General features: G+C 49.6%; 2 protein-coding genes across 7 annotated transcripts in view; both read right to left on the minus strand.

Moving 5' to 3' along the window:
• The window catches only part of LOC135917159 (high mobility group protein DSP1-like), a 122,483-nt gene that overhangs the window by 67,253 nt on the left and 33,284 nt on the right, over window positions 1–21,946 (minus strand). For 5 of the 6 annotated variants that reach the window (XM_065450656.2, XM_065450655.2, XM_065450657.1 and 2 more), the window contains 3 exons: window positions 21,317–21,391; window positions 20,642–21,207; window positions 10,481–10,591 (listed from right to left, as the gene is read on the minus strand). In XM_065450656.2, the coding sequence (XP_065306728.1) occupies window positions 10,481–10,591; window positions 20,642–21,207; window positions 21,317–21,391 (752 nt within the window). The remainder of the gene's footprint in view (window positions 1–10,480; window positions 10,592–20,641; window positions 21,208–21,316; window positions 21,392–21,946) is intronic. The other variant, XM_065450659.1, reaches the window with a different exon arrangement.
• Window positions 1,551–3,702, minus strand: LOC139060382 (uncharacterized). Its single transcript, XM_070539491.1, has one exon. It carries the CDS (start codon window positions 3,700–3,702, stop codon window positions 1,705–1,707), a length of 1,998 nt encoding a protein of 665 aa, XP_070395592.1. The 3' UTR covers window positions 1,551–1,704.

Genomic DNA, 21,946 nt, shown 5'->3' on the forward strand with positions numbered 1-21,946 from the left:
ACTGAAAGGCGTCTCGCCATTGGTTGCTGCTGCAGCAGCGGGCAAGCTGGCAACCACAGCGGACCGCAGTTGTCTGCTTTGAAAACTACGCCGGCGTGTTTCTTCGTTTGACACTCGCAGAATTTGGATTTATGAAAGCTCAGTGGTGGATAGTCGCTCGTTCGAAAAGAACTTTTAAATGAAGCATGCCTTCGGATAACGGAAGCGCAAGCCTCCTACGGCGAGAAAAAGACGGCGGCCAGCGGGAGAAGCGGAGAACCCGACTGAACATGCGGATAACGTGCCGTGTTATCTTGCACCGTGCGATTCCAGCAGCGAAGCCGACAATCGCACTGTGACATCGACACTGATAACACCGGAAGACGTGCCAACGGAGGCTCTCGCACCTGTGCGTACGGCCGCGCGAGTCAGCAACCGAGATCGCGTTGTTGGAGGCGACGCGGGTTGAAGGTCTCCATCGCCGGCAGAGACGGTGTGCGTTTCCGATGCACCGTGCGACAGGGACATGCAGCCTGCGAGTGAGCCCTAACCGTCGACGAGCTACACACTGTATGGTGACTCAAGGCTCACCAGACGAATCGTCACACGATTCAGACGCGCCTCGAGCCGCATTTTGTGTCAGCGGTGTCTGCAGAAGCGCAGGCATGCAGCGTTCGCGACGCCCTTCGCGCAGTGTCCGCGACTGAGCGGAAGCAGCAATGCCAAGAACAAATTTCGGCCCCTTGTGACTGTGAGTTCATTATTATGCCTGTTTCCACGATGAACTCTTTGATCGCTAAAACTCTGTGCCCAAGATGCCAACAGCATTCTGTGGGTGTACACTGCGTTACCAGGCTCGGTCTGGCAGTGAAAATGGTGGTCATGCACTACTCCAGACGGCACAAAAAAGGATAAAGAACGCCTGAAGAAGGCATCCAAAGCCCACCAAACAATGAGGCAAAGGTGTAAGAAGATGCCTGACAGCAATGATTCAAAATATTACAGCCCTGGTGCTTTTGAATAAATTTGCAGTGCTGTTAAAACATTGCAGCCAGTTTTCTCAATAGCATTTTTTTGTCAATCACCTCGCTCGTGAAAAGCGTAGCACAACAATAGCTGGACCAATTTTGGCCCAGTTTGTTTTGCTGTGATCCACAAGCTGTGCTGTACTTAAGGGAGGAGGCTACCTTCGAACACCAACTTTTTTGTTTCTTGAGATAACTGAATGAAATTTTCAGGGTACACTCATGGCATAGACATATGAATAACTACAAAGTTTCATGGAGCTACGTACACTGGTACTCAAGTTACAGGAGTATATCAGAATGGTTCACATAGGTTCCTTATGACATGCCTGGAGAACTTGCAAAATGTGTTAGCACTGTCAAATTCAATATGAAGATTCCTGAATAGGTACCACAGGGCAAGACAGAGCCCTTTTTTTTAATTTCCTTGCTGAAAAGTTTTAGCACAACATTGAATTTAGTGTTACTAATTAGACTTGCATTAGCCTAATTTTGATTGCTCATAATAAATTCCAGACTCAATAACTTGAAAAAGTGGGCCTGTCTTGCCCTCATAAATTTATTCAGGCACACAATAAAAAAAACCTGGTGGGAATCTGATTAGCGGTTCCAGAGATACTGCTTGCATAAGCAGCCACACCAGGAAAAAAATTCATTTCGAGAAAACGGCCCTTGAAGTTTTGACACAACATTTCTGGGTCTAAAATGACCCCGCAGAATAGTTTGCGGTGTCTTTGCAGGCTTTCTTTCTCTGCCGCCTCTCAGTCTTCGCTTGACCTCGCTTCTCAGCCTTTCCCATGCGCAGGGCATCTTTTTCCACGGCTCGATGGATGGCTAGGTGGCCAGGTGTGAGCCCCGCAGACAGAGAAATTTCTTTGGTGGCCCTTTGGTTTCCAGCATTATACCGCATCACTGCATCATTCAGTGCTGTCTCCACTGCAATCAGGGATGAATGCTGCTCCTTGGGCATCAGTGACCACAGAACAGAATGAAATGATTCCGATGCATTTTGAGTCTTCGCTCCAAGGCACCGCTGAAGAAGGGAAGGCTCGGAGAGGCGCTGATAAACAGGCAGCATAGCCTCAGCGACATAGCCTGGCAGATTGTACCTGTGCCTTGGTTGTGGTAAGCCATTTGCCTCAGCAGCCTTGTGGCGGCACCATGAGCCAGCGCCCTCTGGGCATAGGTCATGGTGAGGCTCCGCATCGGTGGATGTGATGTGATGGTAGGACGCCATCACTGCACGCTGCATTGCTGCCGCGTCATTCGAGTTGTTTCTCAAAGCCCAGCCATAGTAATCCGTCAGCTTGTCGATCAGAGCCTTTGTCAGCCTTCCTTTCCCTCCCAATGCCTTATCACTCTTTTGCACTAGGTTGCGCAGTGCAGCCCCCATCCTTTTCTGCACGTGATTGAGGCATTCTTCTTTGACAACTGGGACTAGCCCATAAACATTCTCCTTCACAAGGGCAGAGTAGGTGGCACTGTCTCCATCGGACACAATCGTTGTGTAACGGAGGTTGTGCTTTGTCAGTGAACGGGCGAAAAGGATCAAGGCTGCCTCGACCTCCATCCTTCCAGACTTCGCATCAGTGTTTCTTTGGCAGATGTGCTGCTCACGCCAGCTTGAGTACTCTGAGTCTTCTGGTTTGGGTCCTGTTTGACACCCAAGGCACTGGTTTGAGAGGACAACTGTATCCAAGATGAGGCCAGTGTGATACTCTATCACTGCCCCAACTCCTATGTGGGATGTGTGTCCACGCTTGTGCCAGGTGCCATCATAGACCACAGTAATGTCTCTGGTAAATCCTGGGTCCATTTCCTGGTAAACCTTTTTCACAGCAGCTGCTGATTCTGAATAGAAACTCTCCATGCGTTGAGTCTCTGGGCCCCTGAATGTCTTCTTCAGATGTTCCTGGTACGTCTTGTGATGAAGTCCTCTGTGAGATACATTCATAGCAGCCCAAAAGTCATTTACAGCTGTCTGCCCCTTACCAATTTGCTTCATAGCCATAATGGCTCGGATGTTCACCTCAAAAGCATTTCCTGCGTTCTGGCATGGTGAACTCCAAGAATTAGCAATAATCCCACAATGTGGGCATACCAACTCAAGCTTTGTAGCCAGTCCGAACTGGGTACCTTGTTGAATTGTCAGTCCAGTTGAAAGGCAGCGCTGGCACAAGGTTTTGGAGAGCAGGTGGCCGAACACACACATTTGCACAAGGCAAAATACCTCATCTACGGTAGTAGCAGTGGCCGGTGCGGGATCGGGCGACATCGCTTGAAATTTTCGTAGCGTCGCGGGCGTGGCACCAAGTTTGTTTTTCACAGCATTACGTTGTGCCTCCGCCGCCTCTATCTCCTCCGGCGTCAGAAAGTGCGTTTTCACGCGCACGGTCGACGATGCGTCTTTGCTCACGGCGACAGACGCGAGAGAGGGTGCCGCGATCGCCGAGGTTGATGCGGTCAGGACAGCAGGCACACTTGAAACGCCGTCTCCTTGCATTGCTGACTCGGAAGGTACGGCGCTGGAAGTGGCAACGCAGACTTCTTCTAGCGGTGTAGCAGAGGCAGCACTGCAGGAAGCGTCTCCGCAATCGCCGGCAACGCGCTTTGCCAACTTCGCCATGCGGATGGCATTCATAGAACGACGCCGCGCACCGAACGCATGTTGCGTTTTGAATTTCCGCTTAGAGACCATCGTGAACGGACGCGCGACGATCCGTAGGGTGCACAAAACCGTTCAAAACACGCCACAAGAATCCCGACGGTAGCGAAGACAGCGATCTGGTGAAGAGAAAAGCGAGCGCACTAAGAACGCCGTCAACGGAGCGAGCAGCGGCAGACGACGCGCCGGGGGAGAGACCACGTGTCAGCGTGCCCAGCAGCCAATAGCAGCCACGCTCTCCCCCGCGTTCTCCAGGAGCGCGCGCTTCGTCCAATCACAGCTCGAATTCGAGACGCGGGAACCTCAAACACTGCTTCGAGGCCTCCAATCTCATGCAAGCCATGCTTCTACCATGCCGCGGCCGCCGCCGGCGAAGGCAACACGGGAAAGGGCAAGCATTCACAAGCAAAACAAGACCAAGATGGCGGCGCTCGGTTCAGCGGCATGGAAATGGCGCGCGCGCGATGTTTGGTTATTTTCGCCGTTCGCTCGCGGCTCGGGGGCTGCCGTGGCCTGTTGTATATCGAATTAGGAGCATTTCCACGGTGAATTAGGCGTTAATAATTACAGGAAAGGTAGTTTACAACACGTATAGCCGAAATATATACTTTTTGAAAAATCGGTTTTTTCGCGATTTTTCGACTTTTGAAACCCGCGTCCCCCCTTAAGGGGGGACGTGGCAATGAAAAAAAAAATTTTTATTTATGGGAATAAATTGACGAAATTTGGCATGCAGGTGTGCTTTGTTATGCTGACATCATAACTGAAATCAGTTTTGAGCTATCTATTATAGTTCTTGAGTTAGAACACTTGACATCCTCTTATGGTCATCCCCCTAATTAATTAATTAATTACACATAAATTTGTTAAGATTTTCATACCAGCATGTTCAAGAAAGCCCATTATGTGCAATAAAGCTATTCGTTTATTTTTTAAATGCCGAAATAAGCACAAAAGCTTTTTTTGAACTTTTCTGTGCACGTTGTCTTACTAACGACCTTAGCAAAAAACTCATTATAAATTTTTTTATGAGGTGCAGATGAAAATGGACAGCTTTACTGCACCCATCAATGTTTCACGATCAAAGTGCAAAAGACAGAATGATTCTGTCTTCATTCATTGTGAAATTGCACTGGGATTACTGAAAGCAACTGCACAAAAAGTGAAAGCTGAGAAAACAGGGCTCAAAGTTTTATATGCTGGAAACATCAAAATATTTACTTTGAGCACCTAAAACCCGCCTGGAATGTAGTCCTTTGGCAGTGAGGACACATTTTCTTTACATTTTGAGGTAATTTTTCTCTTCTTTGCAGCAGTTTCATGTGCCTTCATTGCCTTTTTGATGCGTCGTGCATCCTTTTCAGCAGCCCGCCGCAGTGAACACGATCCTGGACTGTATCCGAGTTGCGACGTAATTGTTTGCAGTGCTCTTTCACAGCCAGCATTGAAACGGCAAACTGCATCTGCTACGGCACTTTCAACACTCAGGAGTGAAGCAAACTGATTTTTTGATTGGAGTGACCAAATGACATTGTTCAGCGACTCAATGGCATTCTGCGTTTTGCCTTGCTGGCATCTTTCAAGGAGTTCTCTTGCAGATAGACGTTTATATATAGGCAGGAGTGCGGCTCGAACATGTGCAGGAAGCTGCAGCTTGTGTGCAGGGGCTGGTTGACCTGAGGCCACCGCAGAATTGAACTTGCACCAAGAGTTCACGCCAGTGGGACAGTGCTCGTGATGCGGCTCATCATCGGTCGATGTTACATGGTGAAAAGTGGCCATGATGGCCTTTTCCATAGCAGGCACATCATTTGGGTTGCTTTTTATGGCTAAGCCATAATAGTTTGTGAGTTTTTTAATTAAACCCTGCGTTAGGCGGCCCTTTCCACTCATGCTGAGCTCACGGTCCTTGCTCTTGTTTTTCTCAACAAGGTTGCGCAAAGCAGTTCCCATTCTTTTCTTCACGTGGTTCACACACTCTTGTTTGTGTATGGGTATGAAACCATACACCTTCTCTTCACTGAGGGCAATATAAGTGCGGCTATCCCCATCACAAAGGACATTTGTGTAACGGAGCTGGTGTTTCTGGAGAGACCGCTGAAACATGGTTTTTGCCGCAATTACTTCCATTTGCCCTGCACTTGCCTCGGTGTTTTTTTGGCATTGTGGTCGGTGTTCTTCATGCCACTCTGAATAAATACTGTCGCCAGGCTTGGGGCCAAGAGAACATCCATGGCAATAATTGGAGAGGACACAGTGGTCCAAGACAAGGCCAGAATATAATTCAATAACACAGCCAACACCAATGTGACTTGTGTGGCCCCTTGTCATCCAAGTGCCATCATAAATCACATCAATGTTGCCTGGGGCACATCCAAGTTCCCTGTAGATCTCGCGCACCTTCTGTGCACTTTCGGACTCTAATGTCATGGCTGCTGAGGCAGTGGCAGGGTGACTGTGCCTACGGTGCAGCCTTGCATAGGATTTGTGATGTAGTCCTCGATGAGAAATGACCATGTGGGAGAAAACATCATTCAGTGTGGCTTGCTTTTTGCCTACTGACTGCACAGCTCTCTGTGCACGAACGTTCACCTCAAAAGGGTTGATCTTCTGAGTGCCAGCACATCTTGGGGATGACCACTTTTTGCTTATCACCCCACAGTCGTCACACAACAGTTCCATTTTTGTCGCAAGCCCAAGGCATAGCCCAGTTTCAACACGAATTGGCGTTTTCCCGCACTGAGTGCAGCTTGCTGCACATAGCAGCTCGTTTAAGAGTGCTTTATGTACAATGAAAAATGATGACTCGGGAACCACGTCGTCAGCACACTCTCCTTCTTTCAAAAGTTGAAATTTCCTCTTTGTTGCAGAGGTAGATGCCAGCGCATTCAAAACATCCGCTCTTGTATCCGCTCGTTTCGCAATCTCTTCGTTCGTGAGAATTGGTGCTGAAATTCGCAGCTGAATATTTGACGCGACGTCCGCTCTCGCCGATGTCACACTGCCGTCACGACCATGCGCGGGTGCGCCTTCACCAGCGCACGCAGGCGCGTCGTCACCAGCGCACGTGGTCGCGTTATCACCACCGCACCCAGTCGCGTTGTCAGCACAGCCCACGGTCGCGTCGACAGCACAGCCCACGGTCGCGTCGTCAGCACAGCCCACGGTCGCGTCGACAGCACAGCCCACGGTCGCGTCAACACAGTCCACGGTCACGTCGTCACCAGCGCACGCGGTCGCATCGTCAGCACTGCACGCAGACGCGCTTTCCCGATCACCTGCGTGCGCCGGTCGCACCTCGTCGACACGGGCAGCGGCATCCGCTTCTGCGGACAGTTTTCGCCGTCTGTTCCACGCCTTTCGTCGTTTTCCGTAAGCGTGGGCTGTTCGGAACTTGCCTCCTTTGGGGCTCACCACGGAACACGCGCGTTAGGGCAGTTTGGCTGCTACGACGGTCAAGCACAATGAACGGAACGCGCAAGGCGCTGCAGCGCCAATGCGCGCGAGTGTGTTTCACGGGCAATTCAAATGTACAACAGCCAATAGGAGCGCTCCATGTTCCCCACGTGACTACTGCGCCCAATCACGATGCCGCTTTTACTTCTCTTTCGCTCGCGTTTGCTTGTGTTATTTTCCGGTGGAGAAATACGGCGCTGCGGCTATCTTGAGCTCCGATCTCTCCTCTTTACGATGATACCAAGATGGCGGCGCTGCGTCATCGGATAGCCGAGCTATCCGCGATGCGACGGCGCCCTCCGAGGCCCGATTTTTTCGCAATTTTTGATAACGGCGCTCTACGAAAGTGCTGTTTTCTCAATTTCTACCGCGTATTTTGTTATAATATTTCACCACGAGGTAAAAGAAGGTCCGAGGATCGCGAAAAAATAAATAAATAGGAAAATCGAAAATTTTGACAATTTTGACCATTTCGACCACTTCAATTGCCGCGTCCCCCCTTAAAGACAGTCTTGAAATGTTTCTTTATCTTTCCATTATTTAATTATTTCAAAATTACTACATGGCTCCATGCAGTGAAGCACAGTCATGTGCATGTTATGTTGAGCAAAAAATTATTAGCGCTAAAAAAAAAAAAAAAATCGAACACTGTCTTGATGTAGATTAGACATCTGTGCAAACATGCAAAGTATTCCCAGCTCCCAATCATGTTTCGTTACTGTGCCAGGCTTTCCACAAGCAAGGAACTTATAAATTCGTATAAAGCAAAAAGTAATTAAGGGGGGAAGTGGGTCTTGAATTTTTTTTTCTTATTTTTGGGTGAATCTTTCATAAACTCCACTGTCTGGGGTAATTTTTCGTGCTGATTTCAGATCTGTAATTAGATTTTTGATAGGTGTAGCAGTTCAAAAAATATTGAGGTCTGAAGTCAAATTAATGTCAAACTCGTTACGGGGCTTTTTGATGATTCCGTCTTGCTAAATCAAAAACTAAATGCATGACACCATTGCTAAAGACCTACTGTAGGGGGTGATGCTATTTTTATTCATTTGGAAGCATTTTGCGGACAAGAAATCAATCTTGCATTTATTATGAAATTTTTTTTCTAATTAGCAGCGAGTACTATACTTAAATGTAATTTTCATGCCGGTGCAAGAGTAATAAAAATAGCATCACCCCCCAGATCATTTCAATACGAATAAAATGATACCACCCTTGTCACTTTTGGCCAAAGACAACCCAGAAAAAACACCCGTAAGGCGGAGTACAGTGTGCAAAAACATCGAACTGAAATAAACGCATTTGAAGTTTCAAACAAATGTAGCTTTTGCTGAAATGAATCTACAGCAATACTAATGGCACCATTTTGAAGCTCTACGTTTTTTAAGAATGGCCATACTAAATGTGTGACTGCACACTCTCAAAATAATAGTACACTGGCCACTGAACTAGCACAAGAAACTTTATTAGGCACCATGCTCTGCAAAGAGCATGGTGCCTGGGTTTCAAACCGAAGTGCAGAACTCTGTGTGGGCATGAATATAGTTCCAGTGTTGTACATGCAGGCTGTCTGATTGATAGCAGTCTCCATTACAATCAGTGAGGCATTTATGCATTTGGTATAATTGACCATGTTACTGAATGAAGGCTCTGCGTGTAAGTAGCCTTCCAAGTCATCTTCACCTGACAGTGGCTGTGGAACTTAGGATCAGAAAGCCAGTGATAGATATGCAGCTGCTAGGTGCTTTCCAGAATTTTACTTTTGTACGATGCCTCGATGACTTCTGCAGCCAAGTGTGTGCCAGCCCAAGGGGCCTAGTGAACAAAGCTCCCGATGAGGTTCTCTTTATGAAGGGGTGGTTTGATAGATATTGTTACGAGCTATCGTGACAATATGATAATAGAGTGAACGCACAATGTGCTTAGTTGCGAGTCCGAAGTGCCGATGTCCGAAATGCACAGCCGCAGATACAAGGAGCCGACGCGCGATGTGCTTAGTCGCGCAGTTCAAGGTGCCGACGCGCGAAATACCTAGTCGCGGGCTCGAGGAGTCGACCCTCAACGCGCTTATTCGGGCAGTCCGAGGTGCCGACGCGGGAAATGCCTAGTCGCGGGCTCGAGGAGTCGACCCTCGATGCGCTTATTCGGGCAGTCCGAGGTGCCGACGCGCGAAATGCCTAGTCGCGGGCTCAAGGAGTCGACCCTCGATGCGCTTATTCGCGCAGTCGGAGGCGCCGATGCACAAAATGATTAGGTGACGGTCCGAGAAGTCCGCGCGCGATGTGCATGATCGCCGAGTCGGAGACTCCCTATGCGCGAAATGTTTAGCCGCGTTTCCGAGGATTGCGTGCGCGATACGTATTTGTCACGAATTCGAAACACCGAGTGCTGAAAGGCTTAGCCGCATGTCCAAGGATTCCGCGCGTTAATGTTGGTTGCGAAGTCCGCGTCGCCGATGCTCGGAATGCTTAGCCGCGAGTCTGAAACGTCCACAAGTGCAGGGATCGGCCACGCTACTGCGATGTCCGCGTAGCGCCCGGTTTGACACGTCGAGATTGCGGCGAGTGGAGACATCAAACTCGCGAGGTGCAAAGAGCCGAGCAGACGACGCGAGCGCCGGACCAATGGTGAACCGCGCTGGAGTCACGTGGCAGGCGCGGCCAATCGCAGACTCTGGCACGACCTTCAATCATTTGCTTTTTGTGCGCTTGTTTCTGTATGGAGGAGATCGCTGAAGCGGCAAATTTGAAGACGGAGAAATGCGCTTTCCAAAGAGACCAAGATGGCGGCGCTCGGTCGCGCCGTTCCGGAGATATCGTGGCGTGAAAAACGCTGTTCTTTCTTGATTTCCGCGACATTTTTCGCCACCTTGGCTGATAAAATGAATTTTTTAGAGCACTTCTAAGTGGTTTACAGTGATGATATTTGGGTATCAGATAGAAAAGGGGTTATAGAAACCGAAAATGTGATTTTCAAAAACTCGATTTTTTGGCCATTTTTCGCGATTTAAAACCCGCGTCCCCCCTTAAGATATCCCAATGAAATTTTAGATTTGTCTCTTTATTGCAATGTGCAGTGTGTGTGCCAAATTTCAGCCCTTTCTGTCAAGAAACAAAAAAGTTAATTCTGATCCCCTCCTCCCCGTTTAACTGTAGTTGGTTCCACCTACAATGCCCCCATGCCCTCTTTATACAGCTTGTCGGCATCAAATTACCCCTGTTTGGACAGTGACCGCAGAAAGCCAGGCATTATTCATGTGCAGTTCACCTAACTACCCAGAAACTAAATGCTGTTGCACCTCAGTTTCCCAAGTGTTCCTGATAAGCAGCAAAGTGGTGGTTCAAACGTCACTTACCTCCCGCTTGTATCGCTCACGGTCTCTGGCAGCAGCACTGAGGAAAGGCTGTTTGTCCTCGTCGGACATCGTGTTCCACTTTCCGGCACATTCTTTGCCAAAATCACCAATCTGCAAAAGGAAAACACACGCTGCTGCATCACTTCTGCCATGTCACAACAAGTTGCAATGTGCGTCATCGTCAACACACTTGCAAAATCACGCTTCCCCAGGGTCACCAGCATTTTCAGCCGAAAAGCTAGTTTATTACGAAATGTGCAGAGCAATGGGTACGAGAGAAATACCACCGTTATTCGAGAAGGCAAACATGTACCGTACGGGTATGCTTGTTTGAATAATCAAAAGATTATTTGTACGAGGCAGGTTGCCTGGAAAACCTAATAATTAAGTTTGCAGTGGTGGAACAGCCATTTCACCTCTTGGTGCGGCAGCTAGCACTTCTGGCGCACGATCAAACGCATGTATGCTTACCAATTTTAACCGATAGAGTCGATTTGTTGTGGAGAAGGGTTTATGCAAGGCTTACCTCCTGAAGCAGGGTTTGGGTATGGGCTAATTGATATTCCATTGTTTCAAACATCACTTACAGCGCGAACATAGACAGAGACCAAAAGAGTGACGACAAGTGCTGAATTTATTCTGAGTAACACGCATATATACCGAGACACCTAGACAAAAGCACCCCTCCAGAAGCATTCAAACAGCATTGAGCTTCAGGTACATGATCTAAGGAACAAAACTGCTGTTTTCCCGGCCATTCATGGGACCTCCCACAAACAAACAAATATAGGACAAGGAGCAGGTATCGATGTGGTTTTCTCTACTCAAATAAAAAAATATATTAAAAAAATCTTGCCCAGCTTTGTGTCCGAACTAATCCTGTTGCTAAGGGATATAGGTCTTGCGGTATTAATCATAGAAAAAAGTATACAGTTTGTTTGATAGGTGCTGTGTACAAGATACTCCTGAAATGTGGTCGACAGGTAGATGTCTCAATGTTAGGTTGCAAGAACACAGCGATAAAGTACGCAAAGGGCGGGAAGTGTTTTTAGGTGTCCATTGCACACAATGCGGCTGTATACTGTTTTTTTAAAAAAAAAAAAAAACACTAACTTAGCTAGGCATCATAATGAATGCACTGGACTTATCATTGAAGCAGCAGCAATTGCTGAAGGAGACTCGGCTAGTAAGCGGTCTATTGCATTAACAGATTAAGTAATGTTTTTTTAGGTCGCACATGCGCTCTCGTTCATCTTAAGGTGGTGGTCATGGTTTCTTTGAATTTCGAATGCATACTCATGTCGGTGTTATGCTTCGGGGGGAAGGGGGGCCTTGGTATATATGTGTGTTACTCAAAAGCAGCACTTTTGGTCCCTGTCTATGTACACGCTGTAAGTGATGTTTTAAACGATTACCTCCCGAGTGCATTCAGCAAAGCTTGCGATGCCCCTTTACACCGCGATGAAGAAAAGCGCTATGGCCAGGTTTCTCCACATTACGAAAAGGCGTGGAGAAGGCACCACAGTCAGATCGTCAACAAATGTTGGTTTATTAACCGAGGATACAAAACAGTGCAACAGTCGCGGCTCGTGGGCAAAGGCTTGCCGCAAGACCGATCGAATATGCGTGCCTGCACCGGACATGAGATCGTGCAATACACTCATGTAAGGCCATGCCAATTGGGGAGTTTTCGAACAAAGAAATAGTGTCAGCATAAGTGCGAGAAGCAAAGAGAGTTTTGCATTTGTGTCGGCGACTCTATTTTGCCGACATAGTGCAGCGACTAAAACTCAATACGATAGTTTTAAATTAACAAATGTGGCGGCTCTTGGCGTTTAGCACATTCGACCGGAGTGCTCATCAAATCTGCAGCTATCAAACACAGTAAATGGTGTCGTAGGTTATTGCTTTCGCTCATTTGATTCAATAAAGCACAACACAACATAACGAAGTTGCGAAAAAAAAAATTCTTGCATCTCTCCCCCACCAGTATGTGGCAGCTGCAGGCAAACCTGCCATCTCGAGCTCAGCAGTGCAGCGCCACAGCCTTTCTGAAAGTTAGCCCGACGCATCACAAACTTCGGGGCGCACCAAAAACTACTGTATTTACTAACCCCCAAATTTTGACGTCGAAATGATCTCTTTCCCTGGTGATGGTCTCACCCCGAATTTGTCGCAGCAATATGTCGTGTGCCAAGTCTAGCTAATGATGATTGCGCTTACCATGTGTCGAATGCTACGCGAAGGACTCTTGACATACCAAGCGGTCTGCACGCACCGAACATTCTTAAGCAGATGCCCCACTTCATTCTTTTTATCACTTTCGCACTTCCATGGAAAAAAAAAAGAGCTACAACCAAACCTGCCTTGGTTTTATAATTTGTAGGCTTCATAATGGTTTTGGCCAACAACAACTAAAAAAGGCACCTTTCGATTCTTCTCGTCTGCACTCGTGGGCACGGAACAAATCACGAGCGGCAACGATGGTGGCCACGTCTACATTGATGCATTAGAAGTGTACCCTATTCATACACCGACGCTTTTAACACAGATAAGATATTCGCCCACCCTTAGTGGAAGCGTGCCGTATTAGGATAGCAGTGAAGACAAATGCTGCAGCTTCCGCAGCATGCCCGCCATGTGTTTCTGTCACTGGCAGCTACGCACGCCCATCTCTGTTTCTGTCCTCTCGAAGTGAACATGGCTATGTTATTGCCACAAACTTGCTGATATTAACGATATTATTCATTACTGATACGCAAGAAACTGTTTCACTGCACGTAATGTACTCAGGAGAAGAAAAAAAAATTGCGTTCAGCTTGCTTCGGTGGCCGCCATTTTTGTTTTGGTGTTTCACACTGTCACAGCGGCAGCCACCCGACTGTTGGCCTGTTGTCATCCCACAGCAAAAGCGCGAAATTTAACCCGCGTAATTATCGCACCCCTCAATTTGTGAGTAAATACGGTACTCGCACGCTTGTCTTTTCTTATTTTCTTTCTAATTGGGCCCTATGTGTTCACACTGAGCGCTTATACATAATAGAGCTTTAGAATGCAGGCGCCAAAGAGCTTCGCGGGTGTTAGCGTTGGGGCACGCAGCAGTGAAGTTTTTAGAATAGGGCCTTGCATTTGCTGATAGCGTCTTGCACTGACAGCGCCACTATGGCATCAAAGAAAAGCAAATAATTAAATAAAGTATACCATTTTATGATAAGAGTAATTTCGACTATCATTTTTTGCATTTAATTGCAATTGAGGTTATTCTATTAGGAGTAAGCAATTAGTTGTGCTTTATTTTGACCAACAACTTTACATGCCTTCACCAGTCAAGTTAGGCCTACGAGCCATGTAACCGAGAATCGAATTCGGAATCAGAGGTGCCTAATGAATCAATCTTCATAACACGCGCTAGCAGAGAGAAAGTGATAACCGCAGTCACTTCTAGCTTGCGAACTTCATGCCTTACCAAAAAATTAGAGCCATCGCTTCGATGGGTGCCCACACGTTTGTTGATGCACATTTTTTGAGGCAGCGTCTGTTTGGGGCTCGCGCTAAATCAGGGAAATAGTGTGCCCGCCGCAAAACTCAAACGCAGTTTGCGTCTCGCAGATGTGCAGTGGCTTCAACGCCTTTCCTTTGGGGCCCCTATTCTAAAACTCTCACATGCCAAAATTAACAATCTGGGCCATATCCATGCGGGCAGTAAAGTGTGAAACCTCGTTAAACCGCAGATGGCTGGAGCTCAGAAAAAGTATGCATTAAACGGCAGTACTGCTTAACTGAAATAGTGTGAGGTCACCCACTTACCTGTCAAAAGTAGAATTACAAGAGCGTGCGATGAAAGGGTAGGAAACATGCAGTATTTTTTTCGTTTGATTCCACGGTGGCCTCAAACTTCCTTAATCTACAAGCCAGCTTTTCCGTCAGCCCCGTCTTCTTGGCAAACACTCGCACGAGGCTGACGTAACGTGCAACTTCTGCCACTGTCGGGTCTGAATCATGTGCGCTGGCGCTTTCCGCGTCGTCCTCATCACTTTGTCGTTTGGCGGCACTTTGGTAATAACAGAGGCAATGTAGCATAGAAATGCCTGTACATTAAAAAAAGAAGAAAAAAAATAACGAAAGAAAAGAAAGCAAGAAAAAACAAATTGCTTCTGCATCGTGGTTACTACTTGAATTGGATTGGGTTCGATGGCGACAGCGAAGTCGCACCCCTACCGGCTTCTTTGCGTCACCGGAAGCCAATCTCCAAGGCCATGCTTCTGTGCACTGCAATCGGCAACAGCTGTACGAGTGGGAAATACGTCATGGTGGCTATGTTTTAACGTTCCTATCACTGGTGGCTGTCATCCAGGTGTCACAACTCAAGAATCTAACGTGTGCACACATGAGATATTGCAGATTTTGTGCCTGTGCGTGTAGAACAAGTAGTAGTACACACCAATAGTTTGGTGGGCACTGAGCAACTACGGCTTAAGCAGTCAGCCAATACATGGGGTCCAATGGAGGCTGGGCGGGGGCACCTTCGCGACTACGTATTAACGAGGTTTGACGGTACAAGTATGGTCAAAGCACTGCTATAGGGTGCAGACACAGCGCTGCAACAATGTCTGTACCTCGACTAAGCCCAATTCATGGTTCTGTCAAGGGATGACGGTGTTTGATGAATGTTCCGTGCAGACACATTAGGGCTGTTCTTTCTGAAGTGAAATGAAGATTAAGTGACCCATGCCTTCGCATGCAATACTGTTGTTCTAGTCGTAAATGACCAATGACTTGAATGTTTATTAATATTATTATTCAAATCGGCATGTTACGTGACTGACTAATGCATGAAAAGCTATATCAACAGATTACTGACTTTGTACTGCTACTGTAAATTACATTTTAATTTAATTACTTTTTCTTACATATTGTTACAAGCCACACTGGGTACGCACCGAATGCTTCGGATGTTACAATCCTGAACCTTCACAAACTTCTTAATTCAATTTACTTCGAGCAACATTCAACGCTGGAAGTATTTTCTCTGTCTCTGGATTACCATGATTCCCAAAGTAATGTTTAAAATCATGTTTTATTTGTGTCCATGGCTATAGCTCCGTTTTTCTTGGCACTGTATGGATTGGCCAGTTGCCCTGTATTGGCTGTTGCTCCAGGTTCTGCAGTGTGTGAACTTTGCCAAGATAGCATTTTTTTTAAAGAGGCCCTTTGCTAGAATACTTTTTAAGCCGTCTGCCTGTTGCACATAGCACAGACTGACGGCTGGAGATGCCTCTGACCTAAACCAATGCAGCGTTATTGAAAATTTTGTTTTAATCACGTAATCGAATCACTACATGGCTGGCCACTGCATCACCACCCAGTGGCACTCGCCAGAACCATCAACGATGTCACAACTCTACTTTCGCCTCTGGCATGGTGGCATACGTGTGGCCTTTTTGTTTTTGTACGCTCGTTAGCAGCCTTGTCACCTTGGTGCATCGTTGTTTCCACACCCTATTTGTCGTCCTGGTGCTGCACAGAACTAATGAAAAGTGCCACTGTGTAGTTGCAGGTTGCTCGGCCAGCGTCATCAGCACGCTGGAGTAACAGGAATCCACAAACACGTGGGCAATCATGGAGTGCAAACTATGTACGCGCTTCAGGCTCTTACCATGGGCAGCGAGGGGCGTCAATGGGTGTGAGAAGTTGAGGGCATGCATTTTTTTTTGTATTTGATATTTGTCGGCCGAATAACACGAATTCACACCCTTACCGCTGCCATGATTGTTCAATTTATCTCTCCGACCGTTGATCTATGGAATTGGCGACCGAAAATCGATGGCTTAAGAAGTGTTCGAGGGCCCCTTCAACCCCAACAGTGATGTACCGACAGGAAAAGGTCGTCATTATCACTGTTAGCCTGCGAGCTCCTCATGCCCCAAAAGCGCACTCCTCGGCTGGACCACGAATCAATCGCTCGGTGACGGAAGGCAGAAAAAAAAAAAAAGAAGAACACCTCAAAGGGCGCACCTAGGTTGCATCGTATGCGATCTCTCTGCTAGGGGCACCCACACGGCTGTTTCAAAAAAAAAAGAAAGAAAAAAAAAAGCCACTAGAGCAACGACAAAGACGAAAACACGCTACGGCGCAGGAACGCAGTGCAAAAATCACAACAGCAGGCAGGCGAAAAAAAGAGAAAAATACAGCGCGAAGGCAAAACAGAAACGACGCGCCAGCGAGAGAGAGAGAGAGGACATGGCGGCGGCTGCTCGGCGGGCGGCCATGTTTCTCGGCGCGCCAGGCGGCCGAAGCGGCAGCTCCGGCGGCCATTCTCGCCCTCCCGAAGAGCCGCCAGCGAAGCTCGCTTCCCCTCGCCCACCACCTTCCCCGCATCGACCCTCGCAGTGCGCCGCAAACCGGCTGCGCGCGCCCAGCAGCTACCGGGCCGCCTTCGTGGAAAGTGAAACGGGCAGGAGACCGTCCAGACGGCCGATTCAGCAACCGCCAGATCGCGGCACGTGCATAACAGCGCCGAAATTCGCGTGCCTCAACTTGGGCGCGCGTCGGGCACCGCAGTCGGCAAAGCACATGGCCCGTGCTTTCAGTCTCCACGAGAGCGACTTTGTACACGACGGCAACGCAAGATCGGGCGAACAGATCTCATTGTTCGTCCTTGTCGCTCGGTTCTGGAAATCCAGACTTCGTCACTCGTCAGAAGTGCCATGAGCGACTACCCAATAGCGCGAGTCGAAACTAGATGTCAGAAGTCAAGTGCTACCGATCGTCGCACGAAATGCGCAAACGACATTTTTTATATGTGCAAGGGTAAAAACCTACTGCAAGACTTTCAGACATTTTACGCTGCTCCTTACGTAAAACGCATCAACTAAAAATAATAAAGCCCGTCACTTTCGGCGCATGTTTGCTGTCCTCATACCGGCAACACGTCGCTCAATGTCGTCGCCCGCACTTGCAGGCGAACGCGACAGCCATCTACATGGCTTGCATGGGGTTACGCCACATGGCTTGCATGCGCCAGTCGGCGTAACCACATGGCGGCGAGAACAGATGCGGGACACCGTCGACGATCGGGCCAGCAACGACTACGTGCCGCGGAGCTCCACTCGTTTGTGCCGGAGCTCGTTTTGTGCCGCTTGCTCCACGCGACGCTACAAGTGCATCCGTCGAGCAGCGGATCCCCGGGAGAAGATGCAAATGACCCCGCCGCACGTAATCCCCGCCCTTCTGCTCTCGCGTCACGTGACTGCCTCCCTCGCGCCCAGCCTTGTTTGCTTCGTTGACGTCACTCGCCGCGTTCATCGATTGCCACAGCCCCCCGTGTGGGGAACGGGGCGTAGAAGGGCAACGATAATGAAACGAGCTCGCAAAACGCCGCCGCCATTGTCGGGGTGCAGCACGTCACATTCCGTTGGACGACCAGTGTGCTCGCCAGTAAACAATCCGCCACCCAGTTGCAGTCGGAGCACTCGCCCTCGTTGCCTTTTGCGGTGTACGAGGCTCGTGCCAGCGGCTGACAGAAGGTGAGCGTCGCCGCGAGTCGTGTTCGAGCCACACCAACCGTGTCGGCCAGCGCGTGCTTGACGCCTGCCCACGGAATCCCGCAAGCCTTCTCGATTCGGTTTCACTAGACCCGATTGCTGTCATCGCATTTCGCGAACATCGTCGAACGAAGTGTCCGATCAGGCACCTGCGCTGTCATCTTTCACGCCTGCGACGAGGGCCCGGCGCCGCAGGCAAACAAGAATGCCATCCACGTAGCCAGCACTTAGGCCAAGCGCCTGTCCTCCTCTCTCCTAACCAACAATAAAAGGCCTTGTCTGGAATAAAGTCGGGCCCGCAAACCGCTCCTTCGCCCAATGGGCCAGGCCACTTCAGGGGAGGGTGCCACCAAATGGCACCAATAACACCGCGCATCCCTACGGCCACTGCAACGACCGCATTGTACATTTGCGGACGCGACTACAGACACTGCTCGCGACGAAGCAATGAATGCGCCCGCTAGACCCCGGGCTGTGCCACCCGCACGCACCGCCGGTCTTCCGGCATTGTTGTTCCCACGAGACGCCGTCAAGGTCGGAGTGAGGGGGGGGGGGGATACTACCACCGAAACACGTTTCGTCTGCCGGTCGCGGAAGTCCCGCCGCGAAGAAGCCGGTTCCACGTCCACAGAGGGGCGCAGCATGGCTGCCGCAAAAACACAGAGGCAACGACGCCCCCTACAAGTTCTAAAGGCGTTTGAACTCTCCAGCCTTACGGGCATTCCAACAAACGATTTGGTGCTAGCACTGGTGAAATTCAGAGCTGTCGCGTATTGGAGCTAGATGAAATAATGCGGCACCACGTGAGACCTATTCTTCCTCGGTCCACTGTTCGTATATAGCCTTCAGGTCTGATCGACGAATGTTGTTCACAAACGAGACTAACTGAAGAAATGGCCGCACGTATCTTAAAGGGCTCCTCTCACCAGGCCACATAGCAAACTTCGGTTACGCTTTTTACGTGCCATTAGTGAGCGTTATAACGCTAGAATTCTTGAAATCGGCTCATTATTAGCAGAAACAAATATTCCAAGTGCTGCGAGCCGCTGATTTCAGGAGGCGAGCTTCATCGCAAACATCCACTCTTTCCACTCGCCGCCGCCTAGCCTCTGCAACCAAAACTATCCCTGCATTCTCCCACACCGGAAATGACGCATATGTCGTGGGTCCCACTTTGTTTTTTTCTCCTCGCGTTTTTTGCTGAGCGGCGCACCTCCGTGGCGGTCTCGCGCGCGAGCTGTTGCGCTCATCTCAGTTCGCGCAGCGCACGAGAACACGTGGCCACCGCCACACACGAGCACCCAGACTGACGCAAGGCGCTGGAGCCCGGTTGAAAACGGCAGCTACTTTCGTTTTCTGCGCGCGCGACTGCACGACGTGGGAACAAGCAGGCGAGGCGGAAGTACGTCCCTCTTGATACGGCACGAAGTAAAACAAGGCTTCGGCAGTCATTCGGTTAGTAGGTTATTATTGCAATAGCCGTTACACGCACACTACAGGCGCATTGCCGTCAATGAAGACCACTTTTGTCTAGTCATAGTGGAGTCCAGAATACGAGCGAAAGCCTCCCCAAAATATTCAGGCATGAACTCCCTAAGCTTTAACAGCAAGTATCGTCGACACTCTCACCTGTTTAGAGCACACATAGTGCCTGTGAGCAATCCCCATGCAGTATTACAACCACATTCGAAAATGTGATTAGTGAACAATTACTGGCCGATGCAGGCAACTGAGAAATTAAAAAAAGTAATTGAACATTTTTGCATAGCTTTCCTTTCAAGCTTTATTAACTTCGCACAAATACAGTGTAGAAAACGAGCCCTCTCGGTGCATCCTCTGCCGCCCTGCAGGTATTTTATTTATTCACTAAAATTGCTTTAAAAAAAATTTTCGTCCATTTTTTTTTTTTTGAGGACGCAAGCAGCAACGCTGAAACCTCGCTGAATGCACACAGTGGAGGGAACGGCAGTGTTGTAATGATGCAAACAGTTTGTATTGAAAATTGTTACTCCTGCGACTTGGTCCTCATATGAACGCTTGGAGGAGCCACTCTCTGTGGGGCCAACAAAAACAAAAAGCGATCCTGGGGCCAATGTTTAACGTGCCACTGCTATCCAGCCATGCCATGCGATGGCCAACATTAAAATGAGGAAATAAATGCCGGGCAACCCAACTGAACACGCGATTGCTAAGCTGCCTTGTGGCACAACCATGATCACCCATCAAACTCAAGCTCTCAAAGTAGTGTGGGCTGTTACAGCTGATCTCGTCAATAAACTGGTTACTGAAAAAAGTCTTTGAATTGTAGCGAGTGTTGCCGAGTAACAAAGGGAATTGGTCAATTACAAAACTACCAAAAAGTGTAATTTGTTCAAGTATGTTCTCAACTGACTGAATGGTTTTGCTTACGTTAGTATTTTTTGCACAACTACACCAACAAGACGAGAAAATTGGCTGGTGCTCACTCGTTTCAACAGTTAATCCGGTCAAGGCACTCGGCGCAGCAGAGAAGCAAGCATTTCTCAATGCTAGTAAACGAAGCTGCCTCCATAACGCCCGGCCACCGCTCCGTGATGCCCAGCTACTTCCGTGTTCCACGACAACAAGCGGCACTCACCCGCGGAATCTGGCGTCCCGACTTCTTCATCTCCTCCCGGTACCACTGCGTGAAGGTGATGTAGGCCGTGGTGGCACGCTTGGGTGCCGGCACTCCGTCCTTGTTCACCTTGGGCTTCTTGTGCTTGAGCTTGCCGCCGGGGCCAACGACACCGGCGCCGGCGCCCATGTGACCCATGTAGCCCACGTGGTGGTGGTGCTGGTGCTGGTGGTGCAGCGCAGCGGCAGCCTGCTGGTGCGCCGCCGGAGCGTTCCCGTGCTGGTGCTGAAGGTGCTGGTGGTGGTGGTGGTGGTGGTGGTGGTGGAGCGCGGCCGCCGAGCCCCCACCACCGCCGCCCCCCGACGACGCGGACGACGAGGTCGAGTTGGCGCTCGCCGTCAGCTGCGACATCTGGAGGCCCGCGGCGGCAGCCATGTTGGCGGCCATGTTGGCCGCCGAGCCCATGGACAGGTTGAGCCCCGTGGGCAGCATGGGCAGCTGCGCCATGGCCGGGTGCAGCTGGCCGCCGCCCGCGGCCGACACCACGGCCGCGTGCTGAGCCATCGCGTGGTGGTAGTCGTAGTCCGCTGGGTCGGCGGCGAGAACGTCAGTGAGCACCGTTCCGCCTACGCGGGCGTGTCCTACAACAACTTAGGCGTAAAAGGGGGTGAGGAAAGCGGGAGACCCTCTATTCACCTTTTTTCGAGTATAGCTCGCTGTTCTGGCGCCAATCATCAAGCTGCTGCCCAAAGTACTTCCCGCGACTTCCAGCTGGGTGTACAAACGACAGGGTTGGAGCACGCATGACGCCGCCTAGCGTCAACACAGCACACACACACACGCAAGCATCCAGCACGCGCGCAGCACTTACCCAGCAACATGGCACACTAGAGCCGCACAGCCGCACGCGCTTTGTTTCGCGCTGCGGCGCCCAGTATGTATGGGCGCGAGGGGAAGGGCCACATTGGAAATCCCGATTCGGGAGGCGAGCGCAACAGCAGCGCGGCAACAGCAGCGCGCGCCGCTTTAATGGCCCCCGCTGCACCGTTTTAGCGAGGGGCCGATCAATAAGGCCACGCCGGGTGGGGAAAGAGAAATGGCGAAGGGCCACGGCGGCCTCCTCGCTCGATATTGCTGCCGGGCATGCGAAGCGCACGACCATCTCGGTGACGGTCACATCTCTCCCAGTAACTTTTGAACAGTGCCTAAATGTGCCCAAAGATGTCGGGCGTGGTTCCAGTAGCTGTACCACCGTATTCTGCAGAGAGAACACAGGGAAGGCGGGAGATGCAAGTTCATGACGATGAGGAAAACGAGAACAAGGCG

The sequence above is a fragment of the Dermacentor albipictus genome, chromosome 5 (assembly GCF_038994185.2).
Source record: "Dermacentor albipictus isolate Rhodes 1998 colony chromosome 5, USDA_Dalb.pri_finalv2, whole genome shotgun sequence".
In the NCBI taxonomy this organism is placed as follows: Eukaryota; Metazoa; Arthropoda; class Arachnida; order Ixodida; family Ixodidae; genus Dermacentor; species Dermacentor albipictus.

What these genes read in the sequence shown, in the direction of transcription:
- LOC139060382 (XM_070539491.1), bottom strand. Translation starts at nt 3,702, where the DNA reads ATGGTCTCTAAGCGGAAATTCAAAACGCAACATGCGTTCGGTGCGCGG.